This window comes from Ictidomys tridecemlineatus, chromosome 4, assembly GCF_052094955.1.
Source record: "Ictidomys tridecemlineatus isolate mIctTri1 chromosome 4, mIctTri1.hap1, whole genome shotgun sequence".
Classification (NCBI taxonomy): domain Eukaryota; kingdom Metazoa; phylum Chordata; class Mammalia; order Rodentia; family Sciuridae; genus Ictidomys; species Ictidomys tridecemlineatus.
In genome coordinates this window covers 32960676-32983825 of record NC_135480.1, presented here as the reverse complement: position 1 = coordinate 32983825, position 23150 = coordinate 32960676, and the positions used below count along the sequence as shown (strand labels likewise).

At 33.7% G+C, this 23150-nt stretch overlaps 1 protein-coding gene and 1 long non-coding RNA gene across 3 annotated transcripts in view; one reads left to right on the top strand and one right to left on the bottom strand.

The window, feature by feature from the left end:
• The window catches only part of Dcdc1 (doublecortin domain containing 1), a 485491-nt gene that overhangs the window by 426272 nt on the left and 36069 nt on the right, over positions 1-23150 (bottom strand). Inside the window, exons 3-5 of one of the 2 annotated variants that reach the window (XM_040284557.2) lie at positions 18456-18725; positions 17100-17256; positions 16439-16601 (exon numbers count right to left, since the gene is read on the bottom strand). In XM_040284557.2, coding sequence (XP_040140491.2) covers positions 16439-16601; positions 17100-17256; positions 18456-18725 — 590 coding nt within the window. The remainder of the gene's footprint in view (positions 1-16438; positions 16602-17099; positions 17257-18455; positions 18726-23150) is intronic. The other variant, XM_078046288.1, reaches the window with a different exon arrangement.
• LOC144377064 (uncharacterized) lies at positions 16512-18336 on the top strand. Its single transcript, XR_013437666.1, has 2 exons — positions 16512-16618; positions 18231-18336. It is a non-coding gene; the product is annotated as an uncharacterized LOC144377064 (long non-coding RNA).

Sequence of the window (23150 nt, the reverse complement as noted above, 5' to 3'; positions counted from 1 at the left end):
GAACAAATTTGCAGAGTAAATTAAAATTAGAAGTTTATATATGTGATCAGCCTTCAAAAAGAAAAAAATTAGCATGGTTATGTGTTTTTTCCATTTTGTAATCTTAAATTGATAAGAAGTGAATTAGATAAATGATTTAGAAGTTAATGGGTTCATATATTTCCAAAGGAATTGAAAACAGATACTAAAGTAAATATGTATACATGTAAGTTCATAGCAGCACTATTCACAATAGCCAAAAGATGGACACCAAATGCTTATAAATGGATGAATGGATAAACAAATTGATGTATACATATATATATATACATATACATAAACACACAAGCACAAATATATATCACATATATACTAAGAAGTATTATTCAGCCATAAAAAGAAGTAAAAAACACTGACACATGCTACAAAGTAGATAAATGTTGAAAACATACTGAATGAAGAAGCCAGACATAAAAATGACATATTGTATGATTACACTTATATGAAATATTCAGAATAGGTAAATCCATAAAAAAAGACATAAACTTAGGGTTGCCTGGGACTGAAAGGAGAGGGGAATGGGAAAAACTTAAAGGGAAACGAGTTTTATTTTGGACTGATGGAAATGTTCTGGAACTAAACTGTGAAAGTACTAAATGTTATTGTTCACCCTAAAATGATTAATTTTATGTTATGTGAATTTTACTTCAATAAATAAATAAAGATTGAAGAGAAGAAGTTCTAAAAGTATCTCTCAGAAAATTCTTAAAAACCTCACTGGAAAAAAAAAAGGCTAAAGAATTCTTGTAGTTTAATGGGAGTTTACCTACCATATGGATGCTTCCAGATGCTCTGCAAAGCAGAAAAAGTATAAACTCTACATTCAAACTAGTTTTGAATCCCAGTTCTTTTTTGGTGATCCTGGATAAGTTATACATCCCTGAATCTCAGATTTCTCTTCTACCAAGTATCTATTGGACATCATTCCACAACCTGATGAAGATTAAATATCTTATATATGAAAGTACATAACATATTGAAGTCACTCGAAATGTTAGCTTCTTCCCTCTCCTTCCTGGAATCCTGCTGTCAGAGTCTGACAAAGAAAACAAGAACCCACTGAGTATCTGGACAGAGGGGACTGTGGGAACTGGTTACATAAGTGAAGGAAAAAGCTGAGAGGCAATCAAATGACAGTGAGCCAGGCCAGAGATTAACAACAGCATGAAACCACTCCCATAAAGGCCAGAAAAAAGAGGTATTACATCTGGATTTAGAGAACCTTACTTAAGGGTTTTCTCTTAAATTACTTTAGCCAGGGGCAAGGATTAGGCTAAAGCAAATAAAAGGACAATACCATATAATTCAAGGAGGTATGCTCATTACCCTCACACAACCCTCTGAGTGACTGAGTGCTTCCTCAAACTTTGTCCACAGGCAGTTCACTCACTCACTATAGTCCCAGCCTGGCACTGTCTTTTCTATATGCAAGACTCCTTGAATTCCACTAGAAAAAATGCTTATTGAATCACATAAGACAGCCAGATGCTGTCTTATGTGATTCAATACCTATAACTTATTCAGTTCTCTGAATAACATTAGGATATTGGTAATATCATCATCTTCACTTACAGGCAAGGACACTGGGGATTAAATAACTTGACCGTGATCTAGTAGTTGGTGTATGGTAGGGCTTGATATGAATTTGGTTCTAGAATTGTGAACCTAATAAAACTATTCTGCCTCAACCATATATTTTCCTGCCATTATCTCAAACTCAACACACACACACACACACACACACACACACACATATTTATATGTATGTATATGAACCAAAACTTCACATATTTCTGCACACATTAACTCACCCTTCACAATTGTCATTTCTGTTAATGTTTCTACTTCTTTCACTGTTATCCAGACAGATCTTAAAAATTCAATACTTATTCATTTCTCTCAAACCAATTACTTATTAATTCAATAATATTTATTGGAAGACTAGTCATCAAGACACCAGGGTGACAGCTGAGAAGAGTTCAGAGTTTCTTAGTCAAGACTGACAGTGAATGGCCTCTCTGAGGAGGTGGCATCTTAATAGAGGGGTCTGCATGATGAGAAGTTCTTTGTGAAGATCTAGGGAAAGAGTATTCCAAGCAGGGTAAAAACCAAGTGCAAAGACTCTAAAATAAGAATGAGTTTGGCATGCTTGAAAATGAAAATTAAAGTTTAGTCAGATGTAGAGTTTATACAGACAAACCCAAAGAGGTAGAAAGGGGCCAGATTGTGCAGGTCAAGAAAAGGGGCTTTGATTTTATTCTAGATATGATGGGAAGCTCTTACATGGTTCTCAGAAAGATGCTATGTGAAGAAGAGACCATAGCAGTGCATAGCAGACACTGTTGGTGCCCTGCCAACGTGCCTTTTACCAGGTTAGTGCACTCAACTCCAGCTGTTGAGTCCTGTCTGCTACCATTTCACAGCTGCCCCCTTCTTCTAAGAACTGCCCTTGACTCAAAGAAACCAAGTCAGGAAATGCCTGAAAGGTTATGATCCTTTCCCTTCTAAATGGGCAGACACCTAAAGCTAATTACTGGAGACTAAAACCAGTCCCCTTGCCTCAATGAGGAGCTACTCTGTGGCATCTTTCATACTTCAGACTGGGGCTAGACATTAGCTGAACACATGGTTTGGCTGCATTTCAGCCTCTGCTCTGTGCTCTTTCCTCACATTTCAACTGAGGGAATTCCCACAGTGGGACTTCTGGACAACAATCCCCACTTCAGTCCCTGCTTCTAGGGAACATGACCTGAAACATAAAGAAGAAGGAACATCTAACTCTAAGGGAGTTTTTCCTCAGAGTAACTCTTAGAAGAATAATTTCTTTCCATTCCCAGCTGGACTCACTTCATTTCTCTCTCAGCCTCTATCATTAATTGTAGTTGCTTTTCCTCCATCACATCTGACATTCCATAGTCTAATCACAGCTGAATTTTCATAAAATATCAATTTTAAAATTGCCTAAAGGAAAAGCTCTTAGAGATAGGTTTTGAAGTTTATCCACTTATCAGTCAGCCAGCTGGTCTATCTGTCACACAATCAACACATAACTGCTGAGCCCATCCTATGTGTCATATTCTATGCAAGGAAAATGAAAAAAGCCCCTTCCCTTAAACTTTATCTAACAGAAGAGTTTACAAATCTCATACCATCCAAACTTCCTGATCTTATCTTACCCTAGTTTAGAGCCCTCATCCACTTAAGTCAATTGATTCTTTATCCCTTGAGAACACAATGTTCATTTTTAAACTACACCTATTCAGACTCAAGTAATTCTCAAGATCCAGTTTAAAATCTTCCCTTTTTGCTCCAGCACACTAAGACCTGTCATCTCTTTGAACCGGAAGAGCACTTGGAGCCTGTGCCACCCACCCACACATTCATTCATTCAATAATGTTTGAAAGCCTACAATATGTCAGGCACTGTGCTAGAACCTACTTACATGGAGTTACTAAATGTTTTATAAGTATGTATCCTAGTTAATGTTTTATAAATAAATATCCTATTTCTGTTCCCATATTTAAACACTTAAAAGGCAAGAATCAGGGTATAGAACGCTACATGTGGTTTAGAACTAGATGTTACCTCTTCCTAGGCATTTAACTGACTCAATGATAGGAATTTGGTTTTATGCCACTTTTCATAAACATAGTAATTACATAATGTAAACTTTATTGCTTATGTGTACATACATCTGCCACTTTTATTCCCCACCTGTACCCACCAGTATGATTGATTTACCACCCTGATGGTCATAAAACTTGCCTAGGAGAGTTTCTTGACAAACAAAAGCATAAAATGAGTGGAAGTAACTGGGAATAACTCAAATCCTTACACATGCCTCAAAGCTCCATTTAGAGGTTATCTCTTCCAAGAAGATGTTTCCAACTTGGATACTCTCCTCTCTGCTCTTTGTCATGACCTCTACCATTGAACTTGCTTCATTGAACATATAATTGTATGCTTATTTGGATAAACACACAATGCTTATTTGAAGAATAAAGTAGATGCTCAGAAATCACTTGAGTAAATTAATGTGTAAAGCTACTCTTTCATTCAATAAAATATATTCCAATAAAAGTAATATAGTCATAATTCCAACATCTAAAGACACTTTCCTTTTAAAATGGTCTAAAATAGAAAAGATCACATTTCTGAAGTTCCAAATAGGTTTTCTGAAAGAATTCTAGATGGTTTAGGAAAACCATATAATAAACTAAAATTTGAAAATATAATTTATAATATAAATTATATGTAGTTTTTTAATGCTACTCTAATTTTCATCTCTTTCGATATTGATAAAAATGGAAAAGCTTTACTGGCAATTTATACAATTTTTATAGAACTAAATATTTTTAAAGCAGACTAATGAAATATTACTAATAATGGCTAAAATGCATTAATAATTTACTAGATAGGTAACATAGCTTACTAGTCAAGAGCAGGGGCTTTTATCTTGGCCTCTCACTAGTTCTAAAACTTTGAAATATCAATCAACCTTATTGGTTTTAGTTTTTTTATCTGAGAAATAGGAATAATAATAGCAATCCCCTTTTTTATTATATGAATGAAAGGAGTTTCTACAGATTAAAACACTTATGGGCAAATAAAAATAGAAGATGTTAGTTGTGCTATTATTATCTTCATGATTTTCATTAAGCACTTACTGGAAGTACGATGTTAATTGCTTTAACCACACTAACCCATTGTATTCTCACAACCTTAGGAAGTAGGTATATTAACATCTCAATTTTATTGATGCAAAAAAATGAACCTTGGAGAAATTAAGGGACTAGATGTGTATCATCTATAGATTAAGTGGACCAGACCCAAATGACTCCAAAACCTACTTTCTTTTTTTGGGGGGGGGGTATTGAACTCCCATTTTTACCCCAAATACAAATTGCAGAATCACATCGGTTACACACTCACATTTTTACATAAAAAACCTACTTTCTTAACTATGACCCTGTATATTTCCTCAAGAGCCTATAATTTACTTCAAGTAACAAAAAAATTCTCCTAATTTAAAACAAGTGTATTTCCAAACATCTTAACAATTCCCTACATTCAATAAAATGGCTCCTCAGTGCCATCTAAAGAGTAGCTGTCCTTATTAAATGTCTATATTTTGATCAAAAGGTCTTCATGACAAAATACTGTAACATTTACAGATGTTTTTATCTCCAATCAGAATAATACAATGCAGTAAAGTAGGTTTTTCAAGCTCAGCAAGCACTGACATTCTATGTCCCATGCTGTGGGGGTATCCTGTGCATTGTGGAATGTTGACCATCATTCCTTGTCTCTTCCCACTAAATTCCCACTAACTGTCCAGTAGCGCCTTTCTGACTGGGGCAACTAAAAATGTCTCTAGAATTGCCAAATGTCTCCTGAGTCAAAATTATGTCCACTTGAGAATGACTGAAATACAGAGGAGCAGGCAGATGTATATAAACTAACAGCACATACCATTCTCTTTCCTGGATTCAAACTTTACTAATGCCTTTTTCCCTCTCTCTTTGCTAAGCCATCTCCCTTCCTTCTCAGTGCCACCTCCTACAGAAAGCTTTCTTTGATCTACCTTCTTGAGGTTTTCCAGCTTGATCTATGTGCCACTTATTTTATTGAACTTCTCTGCTTTTATATGTATGTTTTTATTATACTGTGAGCATTGCAAGGACTGCAATATGTTTTCACATTTGTATCTCAGTTTCTGGTATACTGCTAAAAAATATGTTTGTTGGATATTGAATAAAATAAAAAATATCAACCATTCATTTTCAACATTAAGTATTTGTTTCCTGTTGCATAGAGAATATCAGATCTAGTGCTTGAGACATAGTAATGCTCAACAAATATTTGTAGAATATGAGTACTATTTCATTATTATTAGATTAATTTAAAACAATGCTTTCATTAGGTGGATATTAATTTGATTCCTTTTTTCTCTGTGTTTGGGAAAATATTGCATTTTCATATCAATGATTAATTAGCTATTTCATTATTATGTCCCTAATTGAATTTACTATGAAAAGAGAATATGTGTCATAGAGAATAACTCAGAGTAAGAAGCAGAAAAAAAAAACCTATAGAGCTAGTGCTACTATGGATTAGCTTCAGCATTGTAAAACTTTGAGGTTGAAAGAAACTTTAAAAATTATTGACTTAACCACCATTTCATTCACTCAATTATTTGTTCAACAAATATGTATTGAGCATTTCACACATGCTCCCCGTTAAGGACACTACACACAGAAAACCTCAAAGAGTTCTTGGTATGCTTGGGAAAAGAGTGGTACACACATGGATTTGAGGGAACATGAAGTAGGGAAACTACCACAACTTATACTAGTCAAGAAAGGTTTCCCTTAGGAAAGTCATGTGGCAGGATTTGAAGAATACAAGGAATAGGCAAAAAATTCAAAGCATAATCTTGAAGGAGAAAACAGTGTAGGTGAAGGCTGAGTCATGCAACAACATGATGAGCTATTGTGAGGCAGAGACAGAACAAGAAGGACAGGATGTAACATGATCTATACCTCATGCAAAACACTGAGAGGTATGATACCTCCCCAAATCAGGCCATTCTATCTTTTGGTCAGATGGAGGAAATCTTCCTTACATTAAGGCAAAATTCATTTCCTTGTACAATAAAGCTATTGGGATAAGTGAAGAAAAGAATGCTCTGAGAAAACATTTCTAAAAATATGAGCCTGGATCTCCTACATGAGAACCAGCTGAAGAGCCCAGGAACCATTCTGTTTAGAGCATGAGGTGACATATGACTTCATGATAAGAAATGTGTTTGGAAACCTGATTGCCTTTCTGGAGGCAAGAATAAAAAAGAGAATCAGACCCTTCCATGGAGAACCTGAGGATGCTTAACAAAGATAAACTAGGCTCTAGCCCTGATGAGGAAGAGGATAATCTCAGAGGCTGGCAATGGGTAAAGTGAACAGTAAGCACGAAGTGAGGGGACTGTAGGGCATGTGGGGCAAGGAGCCAAGCTGAGTACTAAAATAAGAACCTTAATCCCATCCAAATCTACTTTGAACTTCTAGGAAAAATGCTAGTCATCATCAATAAGTGCTTTCAACAGTTGTCTTTTATTACTTTCTCATATTCCAAAATCCAAATTTTTTCAGCTATCAGGACTGAAATTATCTGTACCCATGTAAGAATGAGAGAATAGCTCCCTCGCATCTCTACTCGTCCTCCAACCATCTCCTTGTTGGAATTAGAAAAGAGCGAATATGGCCCCACAGGTCCCTTGGCAGTAAGAAGTGGTCTCCCCAAAGGTCATTCTTATTTCCTTATTTTCAATAACAGTTAGTAAGAACCCATCTATACAAGGTACTATAAGAAATATTAAGGGGCTGGGGTATTAAGTGGTAGCGCACTTGCCTGGCATGCATGCGGCCTGGGTTCGATCCTCAGCACCACATACAAATAAACATGTTGTGTCTGCCAAAAACTAAAAAATAAATATTAAAATTCTCTCTCTCTCTCTCTCTCTCTCTCTCTCTCTCTCTCTCTCTCTCAAAAAAAAAAAGAAAAAAGGAATATTAAGAAAAGTGTAAGATGAATCTGAAAGTCCTTTTCCATTCCCACCTACTTCCTCCCCCACCCCACCCTCCAAAAAATAAAGGAAGGAAGGAGGATGGAAGAGGAAAGAATGGTTAAAATAGGGCATTCATGGAAGGATGTGGGAAAGCTCAAAACCTTAGATCCTCAGATTCTATACATCCCTTAGAGAATCATTTATCTACTTCTATACATTGTCTGGTCTTTATAGCTTAAAAATTAGCCTCTCTGTAATGTAATTACTTTTGGGCTGGCACACCCTGATTTTTTGCCAAATGGGAACATTAACAATTCTACATGTGAGTTTGGGGTAGGGGATTTTTAATATGTTCCTCTTAAACATCTACTCACTCAGTACAGTCAAGCAGGCTGTTCTAAGGAGATCTTTTCACTTCTCTTCTACTATCTCCTTATTGGGACATAAATGGTTCACAGTGATCTATTTCATTTGGTCCTTCATACATCCACTTAACAATGTTGTACATCTATCTATCAAGTGCCAGGCCCTGTGCCAGAAAATGATGCTAAGTAAGGCAGCCATGGTTCCCATCCTAAGCAAACTTGGTCTGGGGGAATAATAGACATTTCATTAGGAATTATAAATATGATGATTACAAATATGACAGTTGTAAAAGGGGACTTAAGAAAGCCATAAGAAGTATTCATCCTAGAGGAAGCTTCTCCAGAATAACAGGAACAAATAAATTGCTTTTTCAAGCATGAATCTCAACAGTAGGACATTGGAGTTCCTCTATGGACAGTTCTTGATTCTCCACCTTAACTGTGCTCTCAGCAAAGTCTCTGCCCTATACACCCAAATTCCAGAGAATTTTCCCACCTTATCATCCATCTGCTCTTCTAAACTTGCTAGCTACACCTCATGGCTTCCTTCAAAGCATCCATGACCAGAATTGTCTCAGCCTTTTTTTTCCACAGTCACTTCTCCCTAGAAACTTCTCCCTGGGTAAAGATGAGAGTGATGGCTGGATTTTTCTGAGGTTTAAAAGGTTAGCATAACCTTAGATGATGCTTCCTGTGAAGAATCCCAGTGTATAATTATTTATACACTTACTCTCTCTCTAGCACTCAAAGAATGCTATGCCCCAACTATGAATTATGTTTCATTTTGAAGAATCCACATTTTCTTTTACTTTCTTGGTTTAATTTTTAGCCAAATCAAGAAAAATATAAAGCATTTTCTAGTATGTTTCAGTGTTAAGAAGTCTATCTACAATATAATTACATTTCCTCAGTTTAATTCAAAAATGAAAATCCAATGAATGCCATAAAATTAAATAAATCCAGGTGCTCTCCACATTAAAACTTTCAATTTTGCACATACCAAGCAAAAAGAATCTTGCCTTATTCTACCACCAAAATAAAAGCAGCAAACTTGCAACTTCAAATTCAAAAGCTTATTAAAAATCTTCTTATCTTTAAAAATTCATTCTCTTGTAGTCGGGCAATAAACTTGAAAACACACTAATGCTCTGACTGCCAAGTAGGTATAGATAATGACATTAAATATGAACAAGCACATCATTTCATGAGTGCAAGATGAGTTTATAAAATATAAATGCTCTGACAGTATGAAAACATACTGCTATATTCAATTATATCATCTGCCCAAAATACAATTGCTCCTATGTTTGGTAAATAGATTAAATCCAGGTCACATTCCTGCATTCAATTGAGTTTGTAGTCACTCCCTTTTCTCTAAATACTTGCGCTCTTTGTTTCTGCATGTTCTTAAGTGTCATCATTTATTGCTATAGGCATGATGGCTATATTTAACTAATAATGACAGTGGTTGTCATTAGATTTTAACTCAGTAACACTAGTCTGACATATCATTTGAAGTATGTCTTCAATTTAAATTTGATTAAAATTACAAACATCCCATCTATTGTGCCAATCAAAATGTTGTCACCCTTTCCCTGAACTTTTCTATGAACTTTGTTTAAATAAGTTATGGCAGCTGAAAGTTAAGGCTATCCCTGGGTCATGAACATAGTTTAAAATACAAATCTTGGAACAGAGAAGTGTGAGTCTATTTAGGATTCTTTTTATTAAAAGGCTTGATCTTTACCTAAATCTCAGATTTCGAGAGTTCAAAGCCTCTAACTCAGATTCCCAAACCAAGCTGTATACACCACTGCTCAGTAGGGATTTTATTTGATTGAATATATTTTTAAAATCTCAGACCTGGAAAATACCTTTTGTAGTAAAATCAGGTACTTATGAAACCTATATGAAAAGCTTGTGGAGACATGCCTGGAAAAGGTTGGAGCAAAATAGTGTGAATACAGAGCAGGTAGACAGACAATATATTTAACACCTATTATGTGCCAGATTTTTACCCTTATCATTGCTACTCCTCATAGCAATGCTGTGAGGTGTGTACAATTATGCTTGATTTATGGATGAGGAAACTCAGGTTTAGAGAGATTAGTGATTTGCCCAGGTTTACACTCTAATTTGCTTTCCTGGCAATGATAAATAGAAACAAGATTTTTGTTGTATTCCTGAACATAAGACAATTATTCTCAGAAGGTATTAGTGGATACAGCTTCTAAGTGACAGCCTTGAAATCTTAGTTACACTGTTTATAAAATGCTGGTCTCATTTTAAAAAATTTAGACTAGGGATTTAAAGACATTTAATCTTCAAATAATTTATCTTTATTAGAAAAATAAGATAATATTCAATAATCCTTTAAGATATTATTACATTTGTTTTATAGATAAGGGCAACAAAAGAGCAGACCAGTTTGCCCAAGGTCACACACTGGGGGTAGAATCTTACAGGATCATCTGACTTCACATCTAGCATTCTTTCCACTAAACAATAATGCATGTCTCACGCTCTCCTAGCAGATGTCCAAAAGCTTCAAAAATGAACAGCGTGAAAGGCAAACTGCTCTGAAAAAGTAATTACCAAATGTATAAATGAATTCTCAGGTAAAGTAACAAGCAGGGTAGGCAGTCAATTGTCTAAAAGTTTTAAGTTAAAGCTTACTGTAAATGCTCATTTCATTTTACAAGTCCCTCCCTTTGTTTCTGTAACATTACTTCTATTCTACAACACTTTTTATTTCCTTTATAACACTTACATTGTCAATACTTATTTTGGTTCTTTTTATATTTATTTTCTTTATCTTATTCCACCTCACTAGAACCTAATCTCCATGAAACATCTGTCCATATAGACCACTATATCCATAAGATATGGGAGCAGTGCCTAGAACATTGTAGGAATTCAATAAATATATGTTCACTAGATAAATGAACAAATGTTCTCATTTAACTTGGACTGTTCTTTCTGACTCCTTAGACAGGGAACCACAGTTTTTGAGGGTGTTGTTTGTTTTTATTACATCCCATATACTCTCTCAGTTCTAGTCAGAGAAATGGAATATGTCCATTCTCATCCATGCAACAAACAACTTGAGGTAATAAGGACAATATTTATATACCTTCTGAATTACTATTCTAGTGATAGTTAACATTTATCACTGTTTTTCACAGCTGTAGCAGAAAGATATTATACAAAACCATTAAGATCAAGTGTGGTTTGATATCTAGAAACTTTGGATTTCAAAAAAGTTCTTAGGATAACATTGCATGATATATACATATATAAAATAACATTCTTAAGATAACATTACATGATACATATTCATTACATGTTTATTATATATAATTATTATATATAATAATTATATACATTACATGATATATGTGTATGTATCATATATTATGTAATATCGTCAGGGAAGTTCAGGGTAGCAGCCTAAAGTCAAACACATTAATTATTATTCAACAATATACTTGATCAGTTATAGTAAATAAGGTAAAGCTGTTTGGATTTCTACAATCTTGAGTTTGGGAATTACAGATAACACTAACTCAGGGGTTATAAGGAGTACACCTAACAAACTTAAAGCCATAACTGGGTACATGATATACAGAAACCATTCAACCATTCAAATTATCAGGAATATAGTATGTTTGTAGGCATCTTCATTAAATAAGTATATCCTTTGTGTATGTGTATAATTAATTCAATATTTCATGATTATCTTAAGAATTTAGGTGTTTCTCAGTGATTTCATGTTTGACAGTATGAGGGGAAGCTGTAAACCACATGCAAATGCTCTAGGTGTTCCTACTGGCTAAAGTCCCTTGTCTCCCCCTTTGGTCTCCCACAATTGTCTTCAAATCCACTTCTATTTATATAGTACCCTTACTGCAGATTTAAAGCCTTTGGAAGAGGGAAACACATGAAATACATGCTTATGACTTTATCTTCATCTATATTAATAGACAGAAGAATCTTTTCCTTCTCTGTGTTGCAAGTTTCCTACTTTTGAGTATACACAGCCAAGTGGGAGATAAAATGAACAACAAAATCACCTAGCATATGTTCTATTGAAACCAAGTTATAAAAATAAATTTGGAAAAACTAACCCTAACTCCTTTAGCTGCCTAAATAAATTAGTGTTTGACCTATAGATAGGCATCATGAAGTTAAGTATTAGCTTTAGCAGGATGAAGCAGCCATTGGTGTAGGCAACTCTATTGCATTCTGTGTTAGATCCAGAAGGAGAAATAGCAAGATGTGGTATGATTTGAGTATTGGGTCGCTTCTTGACACTTGTGCTTTTAACACAACTATTAAAAACAACAATCTTAGTAAACATATAATGAACCAGAATATAACACATGAATCCAGGTTCATTAAACTAATGCATTTTTTGAAAAACAAAATATGACAGAACATTTCATTATTGAAGCAGATATGAGAAAAAGTGTTATGCTGCTATTTAGAATGTGTCCTGTGTGTCATGGAATTGAAATATTTCCAAATCATCAATAATTAAAATGATGAGAATCCATCATTTCACTGGCATTTACTTCTACATGAAAAGATGGCCTATTTTAAATATGCTCACACATATTCTTGTCAATCACAAGCTGTCACAGCAAATTATTTCATTTTGTAGATCACATGGCAGCTAGCAGAAAATCTTAAGGTTTAAATTTAGATCTTAGGTGTACTATCAAGAACTCCTTTCATGGATTTTTTTTTCCTGTGACTACATCTTCACAATACAGTATTTAAAAGATGTAGAATCTTATTTATAATATTCAGTTTCACTTCTGGTTAAAAAACCTCAGGACTGAAATGTATCACTGTAAATGATAATTCTGAAAGCCAAATAGTGGAGTAGGATATACAGGAAATAGTGGAAATATAAAACTAAAAAAAATTAAAGACAATAAGAACTCCATGCAGTAAAATTCATTAGGTAATGAATTGGGTCTAAACAAATCCTCCCCCCTATTTTATTTAAGATATTTAATTAATCACTGGGCACAAACCATTCCTTATGCTATATTTGCATTCCCAATATCTCCTAGCAGTTATAAAGGGGCTGAACTTTTATAAAATGTATGGATCTCATCCAAGAACTTTCATTGTACTACCATTAAGCAGAAGTTTCAGGAAATTGTGAATAAATCCCAAACCATGAAACTGAAGACTCTTTTTTGAAAATGAAAATTTTTGAAATGTCTTTTATAACAATTCATTAACTACACCTTCCCAATTCCAGAATGACTAATAAATATCAGAATCTTTAAATTCCAGAATTATAAAACCACAAAACATTTTCATCTATAATTTTCTATATAAAATTTCCTATTTTCTGATTTTTTCCATATACAATTCATGTTCATGATCAGGTATTCAACTTCAAAATCTAAGAATTACTCTAATATTGCATTGCAACATGGAATGCTTCATGTCAGTCTTGACCTTATCCTGACCTCTAAATGAAAGCTTTGTGTTTAAAAGTAATATGATGAATAGCTCTCTGGCTTTCTATTAAATGCAGTGCCTCTAGTTGTCTACAGTGATGTCCAAAAGGGACAGTAAAATAGTTTTAAAAAAAATCAGAGATGTTTGGCTTTTTTTTCCTATCTTAGTAAATCTGTAATTATTTTCTAATAGCAGGAAATTTTCAATATTTACACTGATTTTCTAAATCACAGGGAAACCAATGAGATATTGAAATACAGTTGCCAAAATATATATTGTCTTATTTGGCCTTCTTGTGGCAGTAATAAGGAAATTTTTTCTGTAAAGGACCCCTTTGATTTACATTGTTGAATAGTGTTCTCAGTTTTAAGGATTTATAACTTATTTACCTCACAGTTTAGGTTCCTTACAGATATACAGTAAGTATTCAACAAAAATTTTTACTGATTTAAATTTTTTAACAAATTGAATTGAAATCAGAGGTAAAAGAATAATAATTTTAAAAAAAGAAATCAGCATCGCCCCTACTTTGTTTCTGGTCTGGCCTATTACCTGGCACATAGTAGGTTCTAATAAATTGCTGCATGAACAAATATCAGTAACTTGAAATATTGGCCAGTTACCTACTCCAATGTTTTTTGGCTGATTTTATACAAAATATTCATGCTCATTTAGAAAGTTATAGCAGCAACATCAAGTCTTATTTTTCCATGATTTATCTTTAGCATATTAAAATTTCCAACTTCTGATAATTCCTCCTCTTCTTTTAAATGTATCTACTATCTTCAAAGTTATTCAAACATGCTTTATTTTTATGGTATATTTTTGACAACAAGTTCACAAATTGCTGAAAAATCTATAATACATGTTCAAAAGGTTATCTTAAATCTGATTTAGATGATATAAAAAAGCATATGTGAATATGTGGACATCACCCACATCAAGTTAAATATTCACCTACGCACATACATATATGTGAAAGGTAATATTTAGCTATATATTTACATTTATTTACATGTTTAATGTTTTGAATGAAATCAAATATCAGTGTTTAGGCTTATTATCTGTGAGCTTAACTTAAATGAGGGACTTTTCCCCCATTATACTTATCCTAAGTCCTTTTAATGGACATGTGATATGCTAGTCTGTGTCCAAGCTCACCTACAATTTCTTTTCTCAAAAGACAAGACACATCTGCCACCTGCTCTACTCTGTGTCCCAGCAACAACTGTCGAGCAGCATAAAGATTGATTATCAGTCAAAAACCATTGCACAACACCAGATTTTGGTGGGTTAAGCTTGCTGATCCAGCAAGAGATGGTGTGAAATTTTCAGGAGTGTGTGCCAACATTTTGGTGCTAAAAGAACAGCAGTGCATGTCACAGTGAAACACAGCCAAAGATATGCAGACAAAGCAGAGAAGTTTTTGTCCTGGACTTGGCTTTTCAAAGGATAAAAGAGAAACAAAAAGTAGGAGAAAATTAGTCCATACATTTAAAAATCATTGAAAAAGTTTAGTCATGTATGTGACATTATTATTTTGGGCATACATGTCCAGGAAATTTTCTTTTTAGCTTAGCTATAAATATTTTTATGCATCTCTCTTCTATAATACCATTATTCATATGAAAGACAAATAATAAAATGATCAAGGATCTTACTGAAGTAACCATTACATAAACTTCTGACTTTAAAAAAATCATAGAAATGCATTTATTCACTAAGATTCATCATTCATAAGCAAATTATTCAATGAATACAAAATAAAATCAGCTATTTTTTAAAGTTAAAGCAAAAATGTAGGTCTACATGATCACATGGGGGAATTTTTAATGAATTCTACAGCAACAAGTTTCTTTACAAAGACCAAATTATCTTGAACTTTCTATCGAATTCAAGAAATTACTTATTTTCTTATGATCAAGTATTATCAAAAAGATAGAAATCTTAACATTATTTTATATAATAACATTAATACAAGAGGGATTCTCATCACCTCATCTGTAATAAACTCCAAAATTACTTTTCTCCTACTTATGCAATTACTGCCTAGACTTGCCTTTGATTCACCAGCTTTATAGGATCTGCAGAAAAAATTACATCTAATACAGTATAAAAAGCATAAGGGAGTATAGCAGTTAGAAACACTGAATTTTTATGACAAAATATTCTTTATGTTATTTAAATTTGATTATCATACATAGCACTTGATAACAAACTCTGGGTACAAAATGCTTTGAAGGATATTCTTAGATACTGGTGCTTTTCTTTCTTTCTTAAAATGTATCCTTTGTGATTGAAAAAAAAGTTTTAATTTTAGAAAATCCTCACATTTCTGAATAATTAAAAACAATGCACTTTTTAAAAAACCTGACCAGAAAATCTGTTCTGAGATTATATATATAGGTGTGTGTGTCTCTGTGTGTGCACACGCACATGCAAATGTATTTTAAGTTTTTTTTTTTAAAAAATCAAGCTGCTGCATGTACCTTGGAAAAAAATTATTAGGAGAATCATATGTATATAAGAATTATATTTTCATTACTGGCCATATTTTCATAGTTATGTATTGCCATCTGAAAAAGAACCAAGTGTATAAATGAATAAATGATACTTGAAACTTTGAACTAATTTCTGAAAGGATAAGTCTAATGAATTATGTCTGTTGAGTGTCACAGAAACTAAACAGTAAATTCAATAATCTCTGATTTAATTTATTATATTTTCACCATTTAACCTCCTGCAGGCTCCCTAATGTCTATTCAGATCTATATTAAATTAAGCACCAATGCTAATGAAGGGCAATAAACGTGGCTGTCAGTGGATTTTTCTTTCATTAAGCACATTATCCTCTTACTGAGCTGTAAATGCGTAAACATTAGTTTTGTTAAACCATGCAAAAAAGATGGGATGAAAATCATTTTTTAATTGCACCCCTTATGCAATTTACTATGTATGGGGGATAGGGTTTTTTCCTCCCTTTTTTACCTTCAATTTTTTTGAATGGATCTAAAAAGGGCTCTCCCGTTGAAACATAAACATCAGCTTCATGGGGTATATCTTCAGATTCGAGGACTTCCTTGCCGTCTGCCAAGAACACTCGTCGTGCGGCCATGTTCAGATTCAGCTTGTCTGTGCACTCCTCCAGCAACTAGAAGAAAACAAGAGGTAAGACAAAGTGATTTATGAGAAAGAAAGTAACACATTTCCATAAAACAAAAGGTTCTAACAATCAAAACAGAAGCCCAAGTGAGTCACTTGCCAAGTTTAGTAACTCAACCCATATACTGTAGTTATTTTCTAGCAGTTAAATATATGGAAATAAAAGGTAAATTAAAGCACCAAGAATATCTAATTATGATCTAATTTTAATCCTTCAACTTAAGATCTGTCATTTTAATAACTCTATAAAATATAATGTCATTGGATTTGTTTAATAATTAATCTGTTTAATTAATTACTGTTTATATTGATTTTTTAAAAAGTAAAGGACTGAAATGACTGTGAGATCCACACATGTAAGCAATTTACAGTTTTGGATTGATAAAAACAAAATCATAATACAACTAAGTGTCATCTTTCATTTTTTAATATCATAAAAAGAGCAAGGGAGAAAATAAAGTGCTGAAAAGTTTGGAACATTAGTTACCAAGGTGACCGTTGGAGCAGTAACTTTGGCAAAGACTGTTCTAGATCCATTTTTGTAAGCTGTTACTTTAATCACTCTTGGTTGAAGTTTGTACCTTTGAGACAATCTTTGCCAATTCTGAGTGGACTGAAATTTTAGAGAGGAGAACTTTAAAACTCTAAAAGAAAACAAAAAAAGAACACACAAAAAATGGTGCATGTTAATTACTAAAATCTTTTAAATAAAACTTACCATAAACTTTTTAAAAAAATATAAGCCCTAAAGATTGCTCCTTGTATGTAAGTGTTCCCCAACAAAGCTTTTTATGGAAAGAGACTGTCACTATTAAATATCCAAAACATTTAAAATAGGATAGTGTGCCAAACTGGCTTATACAAAACAGTTATCTTAGAATTAATGATTTTTTATCATTTTACTTATAAAACACCATATTATTCATTTTAACATTGTATATCTGAAAAATTAGATAGCTAGATCTGCCATGTTCTAAGAGCAAAAAATAGTAATATAGTCTTAATGTCTTAAAATAGTAAATGGCTAAAATTTTCCACAAGTTTTTGTATGCAAGACAGTTCTTTGATTTTTTTATTAAATTCAAATAGATTTTTATAACTAAAACTTTAATGCTATATTATTTGAATTGCCTGCATTTTAAACTGTTTGGGAGCAGTAAAAATTGATATTCCAAGTTTTGTCTTCAGTTAAAACCAGTTTTATATTTCTTATTTTCTTGTCAAAAGTATATGGTGAAGTGGCAAACAAATTTTCGACTCCAGAATTTTCCCATCATGTTAATTTGCAATGCCACAGAAGCAAGTCCACATCTTAAAAACTTTGGGTAAGCTAAAATCACAACATACCCAAATATTCAAACACCTAAAAGTAATGGGAGTATCTGTTTCTTTAGTTTTTCTTTTGTCTCTTTACTCTGAGGTTATTGGTTTAGGAGAACAATCTTGATGTGAAAACATATATATGAAATGGTTTTATAATAAGTTCATATCAGTTCCATTCTGTTGTCAAAATGTTGGTTAAATATCTAAAATGGGCATTTCTACTTTAAAATAAATATCCTGAAAGCAAAGATATTTCCTGGTCCTATTCTGATTTTGCTTCAAATAATCTTTTCAGTTTCAGATAACCCAGGTTGAAGTTTACCTCGTGTTTTCCACAATGTAATTAGCAACATTCTACTCTGGTGCTTTCAAAGGAAAAAAATAAACAAAACCAGAAACAAGCCCCAAGAGATATGTTATCTTTTAATGTCTGAAATAGTTAGCTGAATAACTATAAATTCTGCTCAAAAGAAAAAGCTTCAACAGTTGGTTAAAAAGAACAGAGAACAGCTTTGATTACCTCAGTTGACCCATCGGAGCACTGACAGGTCTGTTTCTCTTGGATGCTGATATAAAACAAGAATTGTTTTTACTGTTTGATTTGTAACTATCTGGGTTTGATATTTCCTCATGGCTGTGATCTGATGCTGTTTGATGTGTACAGCAATCTTGAAATCCTGACCCTTCTGATACTGCCGCTGAATGCAAAAGTCTGTCGGGGCCAAACTGAGGCTGCAAATAATTGTCAGTAGTTTTAATAACTGCTTTTGCCTGGGATAACATAAACTCCCTGAAAGAAACAAACCATGGAAAAATACCTATGAGTTGATTTACAATCACTTATTAACAACTGCCACATAATAACTAATTGTGGGCTATGTGCTAAACAAAATACTATAGTCTTAATTAACACTTTGTTTAAGGCTTACAATATCATGGGAAAGTAGGTAGTATTTTTATCTTCATTTTACACTCTTAAGAAATTGAGGTTCAGAAAGGTTAATGAACTTGCCCAAAGTCAAATAATCAACAAGTTGAGAATTTAAATTCACATTTATAACCACTAAGCTTCATTGCTTTACTTAATTAAATTAAAGAAGAAAGATTGTATAATGCTTGAAACACCTAAGTAAAAATTTTAAATTCTTAGATTCACTTTATTAAGTTCTAGTACTCTATGCATTAGAAAAGAAAAAACTTAAAGTGATATGGGCCCTAACCTCAAGAAACTTGCAAACTACTATCTATCTATCTAAAAAAAAAATTAAGCTCATAAAACTATCAGTATTTAAATGCAAAAACAAATTTCTGAAGGTCAGTTTAGCATGACTGGGAATAAATTGACAAAGGCTTCATGCAGACCTGAGATTAGAGTGATTGACTCTTCCCAGTTTGTTCAGGACTGTCCTGGCATTGAAAATCCTGAGAACTCCCTTAGTCTCAGACAAACTGGGATAGCTGGTCATACCACCTGGTATTTAAAAAGAAACAGTAGCATTTAGGTGAACTACAATATGTGAACAGAGGGCCATATGACCTGGCATGATATGTACATAGCAAAGTTAGGCAGATGGAATGTGTATGCAGTTTACTGGTATAATAAAATGAAACAAACTTCAAAGTACTTGAGAATATTAAGCTGTGAAATTATTGAGCATAAGGATGGTCAGCTTCCATGTACTACTGTAATTAGGGCTATGTTTACACAAACCAAATCTGCCTCTTTCCTATTTGTTAGGTCCTCCATAATTCAAAACATAATAAAACCATCCCTCACACATACATACATACATACATACATACATACATACATACATACTATTATAAATTAACATGCTTAGTGTCAAAAACTCAGCAAGGACAGCCCCTCTTCCAAATCTTTCACATCCACAAAGATTATTATAATCACAACTACTTCTTCTGGTCTGCCTTATGTTCACAACTGCTTCAATATTCAATTATTTCCGTGTGTCACATGGAATAGTGTGTGTGTGTGTGTGTGTGTGTGTGTGTGTGTGAGTGAGTGAGAGAGAGAGAGAGAGAGAGAGAGAGAGAGAGAAAGAGAGGGAGAGGGAGGGAGGGGTGGGGAGGGAAATCGGAAACACAGTGGATTAACTGGAACTAAAATTCTGGGATCCATGCAGAAGTATTTTTGCTGTAGTCATCACATGTTTGTATATTAGTCTGCACTGGACTGAGGATAATACTTGGGAGAGGAGTGGTCTTCCCTTCACTCTGAGGATCCACCCAGGTTGAAGACTGTGGCAAACAATGTCTTGGAAAGATCAGTGGCTTCTGGCAAAGGTGAGACCTCCCTTTATACCACCTTAGCTACTTCAATTTTGAGAGCAGTAATGGGGGTAGTATGTGATAACGGTCATGTCACACAGTTAGTGTTTGTGCAGCAACAGCCGCAGCATTGCAAATGGTCACCAAGCTCTTCAATCTGGAACAGCAGTAGTAAATAGTCCAAGAAAAGATTCAGAGATCTCATCAACAGTTTCCAGTTAACCAAACAATTACTTGGAGAGCAAATTCTCATGTGAAAAAAAAAAAAAAAACACTTCCTACTTAAAAGCAGAAGGAAGCATCTTTTCTTTAAAATTTTTTGTTTTTAATGTATTTTTCATAAATACATTAATGAATTTAAAATTTTAATATCCATTATTTCATTACCACAAAGTAAAAAGTTGTTTTCTCATATTCCAAAGTTTTAAGTATATTTTCTCTCTGTACTCCTTTTTATTTAACAATGTTTCATGACCATTACTCATGTTACTATGTGGTCCACATAGATTTTACTGGAATGCAATATTTTATATAATTTATATTTTGCCTTTCTTTATCTAATCATGTAGGCATTAACTATGTTTTTGGCTACCTGGCATGTTACCCTGTCTTCTGGTAAGAGCATTTGCATCCTTTTGGGAAAATCTTATTTCCCCTTTTCTTTTGAAAATGTTTCCATTAACATTCTTTCCCATTTCCACATGATTCTTATAGGGTTAGTGCAATAAACTACATAAGATTTGCCTGGTAAAATGATAAAAATAATAAATTGAAATATATGGTTCAATAATCTATTTTATGACTTTCTTTTTTTCTAATAATTTATTTCTAAAAGGGGGAGAAAGTACATTTTCCACACTAAAACATCATATTGGCCCAATATTTATGTAGTCTTCAACCTTGATTTGTTTTAACAATATTGATGATAAGCTTGCAGTAGTTTTTATTTTATTTGGAGGGTTTGTTTGTTGTTGTTGTTGTTTTGTTTTGGTACCAGGTTTTGAACCCAGGGGTTCTTAAACACTTAACCACATCCCTAATCCTTTTTTGTATTTTTTAAATTTTGTTTAGAGATAGGGTCTCACTAAGTTGCTTTAGGGCCTTTCTAAGTTTTGCTGAGGCTGGCTTTGAACTTGCAATTTTCCTGCCTCAGCTTTCCAAGCCACAGGGATTATAGGCATGTGCCACTATGCCTGGCTGTGCAGTAGTTCTTAAACACTCCCAAACTCTTCTTTTTTTTAATCACAATTGAATCTATAGCTATATATGTAATTCATTTTATTACTAATCATTTATTTCTAATCATAGAAGCATATAATAATGCAGTATTGAAATTGTAAGTCTAGGTTCTAGACCATTTGTCAGTGATGGTCCAAACGGATGTGGGTCAAAAGGTAAGATTGTTCTCCCTAAAATCAATCTTAAAGGTGAGGAATTAAAATCAACTGCCAGCACGAAAACTTCATCATCATAATAAAGAACTTTATTCTCCCTTCAAAATTTCCCCCATTTATTTCTGATAGTCCTCAAAGTAGTACATTACAAATTTCTAAAAGTTTTTCCTAAGTACCTACAAAAATTGGTTAGTAAGAGTCACAGATGTTTCCACTCTCCTCACTACCTTATTGCTGCCATTACCTATCACAATAACAATGAGTTCATGATAAAGTGTTGCCTCAGAGAGTCCCCAAAATTCCAGTGCTGGGGATGCCAAAACAACACAGAAGTGATGAAAAGGGACAACTCTCCAATCCTGTCCCAAAGAGTCTTCCTTGAATGGTTCCATCAGTTTGGGACCCTAAACTGTCCAGGTGCAGGGACTGTAACTAGGTTCACAAGATCAAACAAAGAATAAATGTTATATCATAACCTCCATATTGATAATAATAGTAACAATCCTAATAGTGCTTACATAGCACATATTTGTCAGTCACTTTTCTAAATACTTTACATATTTATCATCACAACATCCCATATTATTATTCTCTTTTTACAGATAAACAAACTAAGGGCTTAAATGATTTGCCAAAGGTCACATGGAAGGGAGATATCAGAGACAGAATTCAAATCCAGGTAGTATGGCTCCAGAATCTCTACTTAACTATCACCCCATAGTATTAGTTATTAGCTTAAACTTCCTTATTTTTCATTAGTTAGAAAATGGAAGGAAGCTCCTATCCAAATGAGTGCACACGAACAGATACTATTAGAAAGGGAATGGAGATTTGGAATATGGGAGGGCAATGGTCAGGGAATGGTAGTTGAAAGAGGTCTTGTAATCAGCTTTTTGGTCACTGCTATGACCAAAAGACCTGATAAGAACAATTTTCAAGAAGGAGATGTTTGTTTGGTTCATGGTTTCAGAGGTCTAATTCTCAATCCATAAATGGTTAACTCTATAGTTCTGGGCATAACATCATGATGAGGCAGAACATCATGGAGGAAGAATGTGGTAGAGGAAAGTGGCTAAGGACGTGGCCACGAGGAACCAAAGAGAGTTCAACTTACCAGGGACAAATATAAATCCCAAAGGCACACCCCCCCAGTGATCTACTTTCTCCAGCTTCATCCTACCTACCTATAGATACTGCCCAGTTAGTCAATATTAGTGGATTAATTAATTCACTCATCAATTCATAACTCTCATAACCGAATCATTTTTACCTCTGAACATTCTTGCATTGTCTCAGACATGAGCTTTTGGGAGACATCACATATCCAAACCATGACAGAAGGTAACTCTACATTAGCATCAGAAAACCAGTAATGCTTTTTAGCTAATAAAGGTCTCATATCTAGATTGTATTTAAGTCATCATAGCCTGTAGTCTCCCTGTTTTTTTCCTTTCCCTTGTTTTTTCCCCACCTTTTTTTGTTTGAGGTATCCTTTTCTCCTCTGAAATATTAGAAAGCTATAGGTATATGTT